Source organism: Kwoniella shivajii, chromosome 8 (assembly GCF_035658355.1).
Source record: "Kwoniella shivajii chromosome 8, complete sequence".
In the NCBI taxonomy this organism is placed as follows: domain Eukaryota; kingdom Fungi; phylum Basidiomycota; class Tremellomycetes; order Tremellales; family Cryptococcaceae; genus Kwoniella; species Kwoniella shivajii.
In genome coordinates, this window is record NC_085915.1 from 343674 (window position 1) to 357639 (window position 13966).

The following is a 13966-nucleotide window of genomic DNA, read 5'->3' on the forward strand; positions in this document are numbered from 1 at the left end:
TCGTACAAATTGTTATGTATACATCAAAATCCTCAGCGCAAAGCAAGGATAGCAACTACATCATCTCGTCCTGATATCTCTGCTAGCGTTATAGGTGTCAGATCGTCCTCATCCTAAATCAAATGGGAATAATCAGCAGTGTTGATTGACATACAACCGCAGATCTCACCTTCACATCCCTGTCAGCACCCAGCAGGAGCAGTAAGGATGTCATCTCAGCATGCCCTCGGTCTGCTGCCAGATGGAGTGGTGTGTATCCCTGACAAATGAGTGAGATATTGCTTCGGGGCGTATGGACTCACAAATTCGTCCTTGTCGTTGATGATATATCCCTTTTTAATGAGTGCTCTGACCTCCTCGAGGCGATTCGCAATCACGGCGTCGTGAAGAGGACTGGATGTACTCGACGCTGAGAATCAACGCAAGCTTGATTGCAACAATTTCTTACTTACGAGTTTGTATCTCCTTGCTCTCCTTCTTCCGACATCACGCTCACTTTCACCCCTCCAATTGGATTATCCTGTTGGCTTTTCCCTTTGTCTTTTCTGATCGCAGATGGTTCAGTATCAAGGTTCTCAAGGTCAACTTCTTCATCATCATCATTGTCGCCTGACCAGCCAATCTCCTTTGCGATCACCACGTATCGATCCCGAGCTGCATTTATACCGTTCTCTCCTGCAGAAGCGTATTTGGAGAGTTGAGCTACCCAAGCGTCGTATTTGGCTCGTGGAGTTGGCGAAAAAATGGATGGTCGGCCACCAGGACTGAGCTCTGTCCTGAGTGAGTGCAAATGTAGAACGAGATCTAACACTCACGGTCCAGCGCTTGTCGAGATGAACTTGAACAATCCATACAGCTAAGAGCCCAGTGAGCGGTATCCCCTTCCCGGCAGACTCACCTCCAGTTTTACATCATTCGATAAGCTGGCAGCTGAAGGCGCAGAAGACAGCCAGGCCGAAGCAATATCAAACTCTCTTTGCTTCTGATTGTCTGTACTGGACATACCGTGTGCGGGAAAATGAAGTGCAACGAAAAAGCAAGCGATAATGGCAACATCGCAATCTTATTACATATATTCCGGTGGCACGAAGTCGTTACATCACCATTTTCCTCACATCAGTCACCAGATTATACCCGCTATGAACATTAGAACAATATGTCCTAATGGTTGTAACACCCATGTCCATCTGCTGCCAAATACGAAGGCTCCTGTCGCTAGAGCTACAAGACTTGCGCTACAGCCGTGGATGAACCTGATATGGTCAGCGATGGTCCCACATTTACTAGACTCACATAGATCGCTTCTTTGGATGAGACCCTTGAAGGCACAGTGCGACATCCAATGCGGCCGGGCCAACGAAAAACAGATTATGATCGGTGGAGAGGGAGTGGCTCCAGTTCAACCAGAGGCTTCGAGCCCAAACCAGTAGTGTGGTGGCCTTGAAAGGTACTAGAAAGAGCATTATGAAGAGCACCGTCATCGACACTTCGGTGGAGATCTGAGACGGCGTGTAAGCGATTGCATGCACACAGAAAGACACACCTCTGAATTCTTGTTCCACACGATTGATATCCATAGGATTGTAAAGGAGACTATAAAAGCCAGTTGATGAGGTACCAAGATGAAAACGAGCAGAAGGAAAAACGCTGATTGCGCTACTATTCGTGCAGTTTGACCTCTAGGTGATTGGCTAGCCCTGTGGTGATTAATGGTGCAGAATGTCATCAAGACGTACCTTTGCAAATCTGAGCGAGGCCACGAAATTTTCAATGTGATCGTCCGCACCAAAAGAACTAGAGAACCAACAAAGAGCCATATCACGCACAGCGAACCAAATGTCCATATACCCATCATGAGGACTAGAGGCAGGAATATCAGATCGGTTGTCCCAAGCAGTAAAGTATGTGAAGCAGGGAGAGTGCCGAAGAGGCTCTGCATGAGTGTCCCCATGCTGAGCATTATTAGGCACCAGATCATCCAATGCGATGCGACGTGTTCTAGACTATCATCAACAGAAAGGAACCGCCCTAGAAAGATCAGTATGCGCTATCTCAATGCGCACTCACCTGCAGTTTGAAACGTCATCAATTGCTTCAATAAAACGATTGCTAACCACCCAAATGACCAGGAGAAAGCGGTCATACGATAGCGAGTCACAAGCTTGGCGATGGAGCCAGGTATATGCAACGACACGTGTATATGCTCTACAGGGCATTCGTTTTGCTGAAAAAATTCCATGTGTATGCCTGTTGAATGACCAGCTAGAAAAGGAGACCCTTGGGTATGAGAATGTATATACACGTCTCGATTTGTGTTAGGATAGTATCGAGCTTCTGAGACTATATTTGCTGTATGTGTTGGGGTTGATACGTGCTTCATAATCGGCCGCATACCTATAGGATTTTCAGCATCTACTCGGTGGTTCCATTTTGCACATACCCTGACAGTCTCCCGTGATGATATGAATGGCATGAACGAGCAGAGAGGACGTTCGAAAAGCAGAAAAATGCAAAGAAAGATGGGTAGATGCGCGCGTGAAGCTATCGCTAGCTATAGGTTCAGCTGAAGTAATCTATCGTTCACTCACTCCAATCTGAACCAAGGATCACTTTGTCCAAGTGAGAGCCGACGTCGACAACAGCCTGAGCTTTGGAGTTAAAAGCCAGGAAGCCGTCGACTTGATGTAGCGTAACATCCGCTGCAATCACCACTTCGCCCGCCTTGATACCTTCGCCCGGCAATGGAAAGGGCGCATTGGGATCTTTCGGGAAGGGAATGAGTTCTGTCTTACTCGTTAGATTGTGACACTCCTCGTTGCAATGTTGTATCGATAGTTCTGTCACTCGTTCTGTCTGTGATTGAATCAATATTGTCATGTTGGACGATGTCACCGCAATTCTTTGAGCTATGCCCGAGGAAGGGTTGAATTTCTGATCCGAGCCAATCAGCCATCTTCGAGCTACGGCTAGCTTGCGTGATCTTTCCTCTTGTTTAGTCATACTCAATAAGACTCTAGCAACCAACCAGCGAACCTGATGACACCATACCATAGCTTGGTGGTCAACTCCTGTCCAGACGCCAGGAATATTAGAGGTAAACACAGAAAATCCGTCCTCCTCTGTGATAGTAGTCGAAGAAAGTGCGCAGCTGTCTGACACTATTTCGGAATCAGACACTCCTCCACATACCGAGATAAGAAGGGGCCCAGTGGATTTCGCTATCTGTTGATATATCGCCTCCATTTCAAGCTGAAACGTGAGCGGAGGTATGGTATGCGGTGTTGACATTGTCAAGACCATATCCACTTTACTAGACACGTCTTCACGTTTGACCGCCAGTCTAGCTGAGATACCTCCCATGGAATGCGCAAGCAAGGTAACCTGTGTGGGTCTTTGATTTAGGGCGAGGTGGTCGTATTCGCCTAAAACGCGGATAATGGAGTGTTGTATGAATGTTGCTTGATCCTTGAGTGTGCGAGCATGAAACGCGGAAAAGTCTTCGTTGAGGTCAACTAATACAACAGATCCGGTAAGCACTTGCCCACTCCGAATAGACTCGCTCAAGGGCTAGCGCTGTCTCACGAGTGAATAGATCTAGCTTTTTCTGTGCCTCCATTCCGTGAGCTCTTCCTCCTGGTTCTCCGTGATACTGTCGGGCGGCCGAGGACGCTATGGACCTTACTTGCTGATATGAGCCTGCATTACCTGGTATGAAAATGACAGGATGGCCGGCTACCTATAGCTTGAATCAGCATACACGAGGATGTCGGTGTATCTACTCACAAAGTGTTCCGTGTCCCAGCCTTGTTCACGATACAAATACACTTTATAACGAGAGATTGGATTTTCGGGCCATTGCAGCAAGTGATACGAAGGCGACATCCAGCTCATTTCACATCCCCATGATCCCGACTCTTGTAAATCTTGGCGATAACAACGGTTTACCAGCAAGGTTATTGTTATGCTCGTAAGCGCCAGAAGGATTGTAACGAGCCGAGATTTGAGGATGGTGAGGGCGGACGTTCTAGCATAGTGTGGTACCGTAGTCTGGTCATCTGCTTTTGACGAGAATGGAACAGACATCACCGAGATAGGCTACAGTCATGCTGCTAATGTGATGTGGTATGACAAACAATCAAGTTCGAAGACATAGAAGCGCAAGAAACGAGATGATTGACTGTGATATATGTCATTACGTCATCACATATCATCCCATATTCGGTTTGAGCTGTAATCGTTCTCATCCTTCTTGGCACGGGCGAGCACGAGTGCGCGATAGGCCATAATTACAACAAGCATTCAAGGTAGTACAACAGCAAAATTATTCTTTTTGGGTCCGTCTTTCTCTACGAGCTTCCTGCCCCATCGTTCTGACCCTCTATCGTCCTTTTCTGCCCACCTCCACAGCCAATATCCAACCTTTCCTCCCGGTTTCCAGTGCTCCTGCTCCAGCGTAAAGCCAACTATACGCATAAGGTCTTTGAATGAATCGATAGACAGGTAACGCGAATTGACCAGGCATGGCAAGGGTAAGACGAGGAACAAAAGCGATTGTGGTGTCGGTTTTAGCTGATCATGAATAAGTGAGAGCATCTTCCCTATACGTCCAGCGCTTCAGCCTACACGCGACGGCATAATCGTACAGGAAACACTCACCTCTTTCAGGCGCGGAGCTGACGAAATTGAGTACCAAGCTGCAGCTGACAATGTCGAAGGCTTCTGTGACGGCTGTAGGTATCGGTCTCACGAAGAAGTCTTGCTCTGCTATGTCTGGATGTTGAGAGTGAAGATCAATTGGATGATTATCTATCCAATTTGAAGAGCTTGAGTAATTGCCAGGAGTCAAGGCTCCGATCTCGAGCATACTGTGGGGGAGTAAGAAACAGGGTCAGGCAAGGACAAGTTGTCGTGGGAGTGTGTATACTCAACTTACCGCAATTTGCTGGATCGAGATATGGCCTCCTGCTTCAGGCCGAGTCCGCGCAGCCATTTTATCAAGACCTTCGAGCTGTCGCCACCTCTTTCGTTAGACTGTCCGAGTGTGCTGGCATTTTGATATGCCTTTAAACCTCCCAAGTCTTCCATCTCTTGCTCAACGGCGGCAAGCGATGTTTCAAGCGAATTGAGCGTTGCATTATCGTTTTCTGGCGACTGTATCGATATCTTCTTTCTGATGGCCGCTTGCTGCTTTAGCAGAATATGAAAACGAGTTATCGTGGACTGTGTTATCTTCCTTGACACGACCGGTCGATTCGTTTGGCGGATGCGGGAACGAGGAAGAACCGAGCCAGACGCATATGATTTCCGATGCAATGCTGGATCGGAAGTAGTTTCAGTTTCAAAAACGGAAATGGGCACTTTCTTCCTTATTTTCTTGTGCTTGGGGCCCATGTCGCTATGTTCGACGGGTGTGGAGCTTACAAGCCCACAACTCAAGTGAGTTGAGGGAAGTGAAAAGTAAGAAGTGATGTTATTTTTTGAACGTATTGTAACGAGACCGGAACGGGATTTACGTAATATGGCTAAGTGGAGGTGAGGACCTTTCAACGCCCAATTACCATATCTTCATATCACTCAACATCATCATCATCGCAAGGTCGTCGACGATTCTTACTTTCTTTACCATTGATGTCAGATATCACTCAGCTCACACACCGCTTCACTTGTCTTCTGCTTCATCGCATTCGCTCCGCGTCTGCTTGCTCTGATTCACGATGAATGAGGGTCTTCAGTACTCGCCTTCCTCGTCGTCATCAACTCGTCATCCCAAACCTTCATCTCAGCCTTCACCATCTTCGGATTTCGGAGCTTTCACCTCAGCGCCCCTATTGTCGTATCCCTCACATACGTTACAAGCTCCAAGTCCGAGCGGCTGCCATGATCCTGCTCGAGGCCAAACACGTTCGCCATCTTTGCTAGATAACGACAATCTCTTCGGCTCGTATGACCATCAGGAACCCTATTACCTCGCTGCTGTTGCAAGTTCCCAAACCCACTCAAAATCACCAACACCACAACTTAAAGATATAGACCTACTTGGTGGCGATATCTGGGAAGACGCAACTCCCCAATCCCGAACGCCGTCCCCAAAGGCCCCGCCTTCATCTCCACGTCACCGAGGCAGTCCTACCCCCAATAGCCCAATCCATGTGAACCTACCTCCTCGACCCGTCGATATATCGGCAGAATATATTCCCCCCTTACGCTCGCCCCGTCGTATGTCGACTCCTTTCTTCACTTCTAGTCTCGGATCGCCGCCCATACTTACAGACGCGGGCAATGACATTATCTTTCACCCTTCTCACGAGGCTAGAAACGACAACGCTGCAGACGAGATGCGCCGAGTGCAGAAAGGTGATCCAGCTACATCAGCTTCGTCCTCTACGCAGATACCGCCTCAACGATCACAATCCCACAGGTCATCGACGCGAAGCCCAACTCAACCTTCTAAGCTCCTTGATACGCTTGCAACGACAACCAAAATGGCTTCCAAATGGCGATCAGCGATTACCAGCTCATCATTCACTCCTCCCACTACTCTTCCCACTCTCGAAGCCCATCATTCCTCTGCGCCGAAGTCCTCTGATTCCCTTCCTATCGATATCTCTCACTCGAATCCTTTCGCTACGCCGGAACAACTGGCAGGAAGCTATAAGGCCCCTACGGGTGCCCCAGGGTTTGATGCTCACCGTAAAGTCCCGTCTCGCAATGTCGACCAAGATGAAGAATGGGGTAGTATTGCACTATTAGGGAGACGGGACAGTACAGCTCCAATACTGACGCCAAAAGATGCAGAGCAGGTGAGTCTTCCTTGTGACACTTATTGCGCTCCACCTGAGAAGGACAATCGATATTGAGACCCCCTTCCTCAAGCTCAATCAATTGGGTCTTTTCCCCTTGAGTTCCGTGTATCTTTCCCGTTCGTAATCGGGCTGACGGCATTGCTTCTAGCTACGTCGCTTTCTTCCACCTCGTCAGCGGCTGTCTGGAGCGTGGACACTACTCTGTACGTGTGAATATCGCCGTCATAACGCTAACAAGACTACAGTCTCTCTCGACCAGCATGGAGCGTCTCTCTCTACCTTATACCGTCTGGTAGATCGATATGGACAGGCACATAGGTCGTGTGGCAACATTCTCATCGTCATAGACGGTAAGGGGAATAGGTTCGGAGTTTTTTTGAATGAGTCAATTGTGAAACGAGAAGGTACATATTATGGGAGCGGAGAATCGTAAGTTCAGGTCACATGTGTCCTACTTGAAAGGGTGCTGCTTACGAAGCCGCTTTTTCAACTTCTATCTACGTCATTCTATACTTGCCCCGTCGCTCACGTCAATCGAACTCCTGAACTTGTGTATTGCTCTTGTATCACCGATCAATCTCCTACCACGTCGACGATTTTGATTTGCCTGTATCCACTCATAATCCCTTCTTTGGCTGTGTTCAGGTTCTTGTTCAAGATTACCTCTTTATCCGCAGTTCAGGCATTTCGATGGACGGGCAAAAATCAGTATTTCGCTCTTTGCGAGTCTGACCTTATCTCTTTCGGAGGAGGGTAAGCCTAATTTTGCGACGTACTCTTGAAACTTTGTCACTGCCACCCATCACATCCGGTCAATCTTCGTCCGCTAGCTCGAATGACACCACCCTAGACATATCCCATTCTTGCAGAATGTTCCTCATCCTGCGTTCTGATGAATTGACTGACCATGGCTTTTTCTACTCCTCAGCGACGGGACATATGGTCTGCTGCTTGATTCAACGTTCTCTCGCAACTCATCCGCTACCTGTCCTGCATACGAGAATGATATTCTATCAGAATCCAATAATCGCAAGTCTTCGCAAGCGTCTCTTTTCGATTGCGTAGGTTTGGAAGTTTGGGGCACGTAAGGTCATAGATGTCTGGCTGTCTTGTGGTGATGATGTATGCATTTCGCACAATTTGTGGACTGCTCATTCACCTGCTTGCTGACGAGGAGTGCACTGGCACTCTTGGAATTCTGCAATGCTATTCCGAAGCTAGCTCAATTAGTGGCACAGTCTAATCAGTAGGCTATGAGCCTTGCGAAGAAATCGTTATCGATAGAGCTATACTGATCGGAATGAATCATCCTTATCCTTTTTTCGTGAACTTGCCCATTACAGACCATGAAGACGCCTTTGATTGGCGAAAGGGAGCACGGATAGCAGTGCTAGCCCTGGATCACTGTCTACCCCCTGCCAATCGTACTTTGTCACGTTTGAATCAAAGATTCTCCTACAGCATTCTGCACTGTGATAGATAGTCTACAATGCATGATACAAGACTCACTTTTGGGATGAGGATCGGACTGTGACTTATGAGACTAGTTGAGGGTGGAACTCAAGTGTGTATCATTTGCTGGCTGTGGTGTATGTCATGACGGCAGTGGATTATCACTATGTGCCCTAAGATACACCCCTATCAACAATACTATTACTGAGATAGATAGAAAGAATACTAGAATAAGGAGAAGGTCATAGAAAGAATGATATTGTAAGTTCAGCTTCTCCTTGATGCAGATTGTGGGTGTCATATATAAAACGACTTTTGATTCCATTGGTTTCTCCATATAAGTTCCCAATTATTGATACCTCGCTTCTCAGTATCTAATTTGGATGCTAGTCTTTCCAAAAGTTACAACACCCGTTGTCCCTTCTAGACTCTCTTACCTTCGCTAGGAGTAACCCTCTAACTTGTCATGATGGCATGCAATATATCCGAATCCTCATAACATGGCCCAAAATACACTCCTGTCTCCCCAGTGATGTTAGTAGCTAGATATAGAACGAATGTCAGAACAGGGAAAGGGCTACAAGAATAAGGACACTGTCGGTCCTACTTTGACTCTCACTGAGTATCATAAATTCTGTATATACACAACTACACATTATATATTTATAGTCTTCTCCCTATAAATCCTCAATTTTTGTTTCTGCCTTACCTATTCAGCGATATCTTATTGGATACCGGTTTCCCCCAGGGCTCACAGCGTTGATGGCCCTTTCTGAAGTCCTTCGAGAGCTGGATGCCACAGTTCTTTGCCCTATTCCTTATCGCTCTTTACGCTTCCTGGCCTATAGCCCGTTACGGCTGTCTGCCAAGCAATATGGGAATTCTGACCGGAACAGAGAGTGATCATTGTGACAATTCTTCCATCTGTTCCTAAATGCTGACATTCTATCACGCTGACAACTCCGAGATCCCCCTGCCCTCCCTCCCCCCCGTCATTCCAGCTACCTCGCATCCTAATCAGCACCATTGACATCACCAATATCAACATCCTGCGTGTGTTCGATGACTTCAAGATCAGTACGGCTATCCCTTTTGGCCTTTAATCTCTACAGCTGGTCGTTTGCTACTAGCTCAATAGACAAGGTCACAAGCCAACACAAGATACAGAAAAATAATGGTTTGGTTTGGCTCTCTGGCGGCCAAAGAATGAGGTTGCAGGGCTTCGTCAATGGAGGTACTCGCGCAAGGGAACTGAGCCTGAGAGTAGATACAGTGGCAATAGCTGAATTGTTCCGGCAATTGGCAGGAAGTGCCACACCTTTTATTCCTTTTTGTGTCAATGTGTCATCTTTGGCCAGTCCCGAACCTCGGTTAGCCTTGGATCTCTCTTTGCACATGTCAATGTAGCTTGATGTGTTGTAGTATTTTGCATAGCTGGTCCACAGACACTTCTCTCTTTATAGCTTAAATTGCCACTCGCCAAGTGCATGCTGTGTAAAGTAAATATTTTCTCCATTCTACTGGAATGTTGGGAATTTGACTCCTGACCACACCTTTATACAAAGGAGTAATTGCTTGATCTTCCCTCCAGTCTGGAACCACAGCATTGTGGCATGGAATTGTTCTTGCACAGATCTGACGGAGTGTGATGTAGTCGGATATATATTGACAAGTGCCCTTTCGCTTTGTGTTGTTATTACAACCGTACTATGAGAGTGACTAGACCCATAGTACAGTGGACGATAATGATAGAAGAAGCCATGATGTCTACTAGTAGCCGCACAATGATAAGAAAAGTGTAGCTATAAAGTCAATTGAGAGCAACTTATGATAATACACCAATGAGAAGATGAGAGCCTGTATAGGATAGCTGCCATATAAACCTTTTGACAAGGGGTAGATGTCATGAATCATAAGTATCAAGTTTAGATTATGTAATAAATAGATTATGTAATAAAGACAGAAGTTAGATTACATAATATTACCACTGGACTACCGGACTTGACTCCAACGGGACTACCGGACTTGACTCCAACTGGACTACCGGACTTGACTCCAACTGGACTACCGGACAGGACTACCGGACAGGACTACCGGAGTTAAGATGGTAGGACCATTTTGCAAGGTATAAATAGTGCCCAATTCCAAAGTTATGTTTTATACTTTTCCCCAGCTATGGATCTCGTTGAATAACTCTCACTACAGTCAACAAGTCACACAGTTGAGTCACAGCCTCAACTACCCTCATAGGTCACAGTCCTATTCTTGTTTTAGTAGTATCCAGCCTACACCTCCCTTGCCTTAGTATCCTGACAAGCCAGAGACACGCGTCCTTCCCTTTGGCCAAAAAATACCCCCATGCGTGACATCAATGAGTGACATATCATTAGTGGAGAGTATATCCCATTTATTCGTCTCCTTCGAACTTTAGCCATGTCAAACTACTGTCTGCACCGATCCTCTTTTACCATCATTACATCTACCTCTTTCTGCTTTTTTTGTTAGTATGTCATTCTCATACCACAACAAAAGCTTAGTCTTGTGATGATGAATAGGCTGACAACGTAAATGTGCTTGCGACCGAAAAAGCTACAAGCTTTGGGCTCCAATCAGATGACGGTGCGTTCTGCATGTTCGCTCACCCAGAGTGAAGTCTGAATGGTATTGTTCATAGCGTAGGAAAGCCTGTCAAATGATCCAATTATGCGTCTGGTGGCGAGAATCGAGACGTCGTAAATAGTTGGAAGTTGGTTGAGCAAACATTGGTCGATGGTCTGCCTTTTCACTTGAAGCGCAATCCGTCGTGATCTAAGAAACACCGGATGTCTTGGCAGGATGCGCAACGCGTTCTGCCATCAGTGTGGGAGCGGGACAATGCATCCTTTTCAAGAGCCCACTACATCACTCACATGAGGTATCTTTAGAAGTGCGGAGACTCTCGCCGATGCAGCCCAGAAAGGTGTCTCCAGATTAACCCTCAGCCGGGAAACTCGATTTCGATGCTTCAGTTCGTTCGCTGTACACAGGATTGCCAGATAAGATCGTAAATTCATATTCGACACTGCATATCAAGCACTCTTTCATCGCCTTGTAGGGAGCAGATACACTTAATACAATGTGTCCCAGGCGTCTGTCTGTTGTAGAGCATTCATCCTTCGAATCATGCGGAAATCATGGTATCTTGATATCCACCTTTAGCCGCCATTTGCTTTCAAATGTACAAACGCAGACTTGCTTTACCCAACTGCTGTCAGGTGTCAGACTGCGTTCCCCAGCCAGTTTGCCGGATCCACCGGGGCAAGACGGGTTTCCCTGCCAGAATGGACAGCTATCCTTGGGCCCCGATGGATCTACTCAGCTCATAAAAGGGATGAGCCGGTGGGGCCCGGTGGATTGGCTTTGAGTGGATAGCCAAACTGTATCCCATCCGTGCTTTTTTCTCCGCGGTTAGTAGATACTACCCTGAGACACCGCAGAGGTGGATATTAGCTTAGCGCTGTGCCGCTGGATGGATATCTCATAGTCACGGTTATGCTCAAAACATTGCTATGTCTGTGAATCATCGAATCAAATAGAAGATGGATATGGGAGTGTCAAGCTATATATGAAGAGGCCGTAACTATATGGGGACCTTGGATCATCGCCTCATCTATCCTATTTCACACACCGCAATCGCAACACCATGTCCACCGATATAGACAAAAAGGGCAATGTCGAGCTGTGCGAGAACGTCAAAGAAGACGGAGTTCCTGCTTTTGATTTTGACCGGTTTGAGAACTACTCTACTGATGATGTGCGTATGATCTCCAACAAGTGAATCCCACTGATCTTCTGGCAGACTCGACGAATGTGCAAGACACTAGTGAGAAGGATTGACTTCACCATCTTGCCCATTCTTGTTCTTCTCTTCATTGTGAGTTGCTCTAATCTCTCCACGAGCAAACAAAAGCTGAATATATCCTAGTTGAACATCCTTGATCGTAACAACATTGCCAATGCGAAAATCGCTGGAATGACTAAAGACCTCAAGTTGACCGGTTTGGACTATAATAATATGGTCCTTTGGCTCTTTATAGGGTGAGTCCCAATGTTCTTGTGCGTGAGCTAACGTGGCCAGTTATGTCTTTTGTCAAATCCCCGTCGGTTTTGTCTTGGCACGTTTCCCAGCAAGTCGAGTATTATCCGTTGCTGTGTGCCTCTGGGGCGGTGTAAGTCTTGCTTGTGGGTTCACGCATACCTATGCGCAGATGTCTGGTCTGCGTTTCCTCGTTGGTGTGTGCGAAGCTCCCTTCTTCCCCGGTGCGGTCTTCATTTTGTCGAGGTACGTCCTAAGAAGCATTCGATGAGCCGAATCTGACATGACTAGTTTCTATACCCGACAAGAGTTGGCTCTTCGTATCGCAATTATGTATTCGGGAAACAGTCTGTCTAATGGGTTCGGTTCTATCCTTGCCGCCGCTATCATCGCAGGAATGAATGGCAAAAATGGTCTTGCTGGTTGGCGATGGCTCTGTAAGTTCGGACTAGCTTGAACTCGTGTTGACGTGCCCAGTCGTCATCGAGGGTGCTATCACAATTGGGGTTGGTTTTGCGGTTTATCTCATCTTGCCATCCGCCCCATCGAGCGCACGGTTTTTGTCAGACGAAAGCCGCCGATTGGCTGCGTGGCGTGTTGCAGGAGACGCGGAAGGAGTGGCGGACGAGGGAGACAACACATCTGTTGTTGCTGGTTTGAAGCTTATAATCAAGGACTGGAAAGTAAGTCATTCGCCTTGTCCAGTAGCGTTCTCGTTGACCCAATATAGATCGTCCTTCTCGTGTTACAACAACTGTTCATTTCTTGCGTTCAATCGTTTTCATACTTCTTCCCCTCCATCGTTGCCTCGCTTGGTTTTGGGACTAACCAAACTCTCCTAATGTCGGGGCCACCATATTTCTTCGCCTTTTTCGCGTCTATCGCGGTCGCATACTCGTCAACGAGATTCAATGAACGCGCCTTCCATATTGCAATTCCAATGCTATTATCGGTCATCGGTAACATTATGGCCATTACCTTGCCGCTCAGCAACATTGGAGGCCGGTATTTCGCCATGTTTTTGATGACTTTGGGAACTTACTGCGCTTTCAACTGTAAGTTTACTTTTGCTGAATGCTGTACCTGTTGACAGTCTTGCTAGTGGGCTTTGCATGGGTGGCTTCCACAATTCCCCGACCGCGCATCAAGCGTTCAGCGGCGCTTTCGCTGATCAATGGTCTAGGCAATGCCTCACACTTTTTCACTCCTTACATGTTCCCATCAAGCGATTCCCCGCGTTACCGATCTGGAGGTATCGCTCTTGCAGTCTTCTGCGTCGGTACCATGTGCACTGCGCTGTCCATCAAATTTGTGCTCAAGAAGCTCAATAAGAAGATGCGAGACCTGGACGAGAATGACGAAGAGTACACCGGTGTTTTAGAAGGTATTCCTCGAGGCTACGTTTTCTCGACCTAGTTGATCGTATAATTCATCCGTATATTTCGTATCACCTTGTGATAGTCTCGGCTGCATGAGTCAAACAGCTCTGTTTCACGCTTGAATTTCAGAGTTGGTTGTCATGCTATTCATGCATAGTCAGTTGTTGACACGTCAATGATGGTCCTACGAACGTGTTAGAAGCGAAAATGTCATAGCTTTTCTTCGTCTGAATTCCGGAAAGGATGAAAGGCCCAAC

General features: G+C 47.0%; 6 protein-coding genes across 6 annotated transcripts; 2 read left to right on the forward strand and 4 right to left on the reverse strand.

Annotated features, from left to right (window-relative positions):
• Window positions 1-32: 32 nt before the first annotated feature.
• Window positions 33-1003, reverse strand: IL334_005894 (uncharacterized protein; the record flags this gene model as incomplete). Its single annotated transcript, XM_062937600.1, has 6 exons — window positions 33-113; window positions 170-259; window positions 303-393; window positions 453-764; window positions 816-856; window positions 899-1003. The coding sequence occupies 6 exons, from the start codon at window positions 1001-1003 to the stop codon at window positions 33-35; spliced, it is 720 nt and encodes a 239-aa protein (XP_062793651.1).
• Window positions 1004-1120: 117 nt separating this feature from the next.
• Window positions 1121-1951, reverse strand: IL334_005895 (uncharacterized protein; the record flags this gene model as incomplete). Its single annotated transcript, XM_062937601.1, has 4 exons — window positions 1121-1235; window positions 1294-1499; window positions 1544-1697; window positions 1827-1951. The coding sequence occupies 4 exons, from the start codon at window positions 1949-1951 to the stop codon at window positions 1121-1123; spliced, it is 600 nt and encodes a 199-aa protein (XP_062793652.1).
• Window positions 1952-2580: 629 nt separating this feature from the next.
• Window positions 2581-3891, reverse strand: IL334_005896 (uncharacterized protein; the record flags this gene model as incomplete). Its single annotated transcript, XM_062937602.1, has 3 exons — window positions 2581-3512; window positions 3583-3736; window positions 3784-3891. The coding sequence occupies 3 exons, from the start codon at window positions 3889-3891 to the stop codon at window positions 2581-2583; spliced, it is 1194 nt and encodes a 397-aa protein (XP_062793653.1).
• A 408-nt stretch (window positions 3892-4299) lies between these two features.
• Window positions 4300-5391, reverse strand: IL334_005897 (uncharacterized protein; the record flags this gene model as incomplete). The annotated part of the gene is made up of 3 exons (XM_062937603.1): window positions 4300-4598; window positions 4657-4865; window positions 4934-5391. 3 exons carry the CDS (start codon window positions 5389-5391, stop codon window positions 4300-4302), a joined length of 966 nt encoding a protein of 321 aa, XP_062793654.1.
• Window positions 5392-5714: 323 nt separating this feature from the next.
• Window positions 5715-7891, forward strand: IL334_005898 (uncharacterized protein; the record flags this gene model as incomplete). Its single annotated transcript, XM_062937604.1, has 5 exons — window positions 5715-6800; window positions 6952-7006; window positions 7049-7232; window positions 7449-7556; window positions 7732-7891. The coding sequence occupies 5 exons, from the start codon at window positions 5715-5717 to the stop codon at window positions 7889-7891; spliced, it is 1593 nt and encodes a 530-aa protein (XP_062793655.1).
• A 5406-nt stretch (window positions 7892-13297) lies between these two features.
• Window positions 13298-13746, forward strand: IL334_005899 (uncharacterized protein; the record flags this gene model as incomplete). Its single annotated transcript, XM_062937605.1, has 2 exons — window positions 13298-13385; window positions 13514-13746. The coding sequence occupies 2 exons, from the start codon at window positions 13298-13300 to the stop codon at window positions 13744-13746; spliced, it is 321 nt and encodes a 106-aa protein (XP_062793656.1).
• Window positions 13747-13966: the final 220 nt, after the last annotated feature.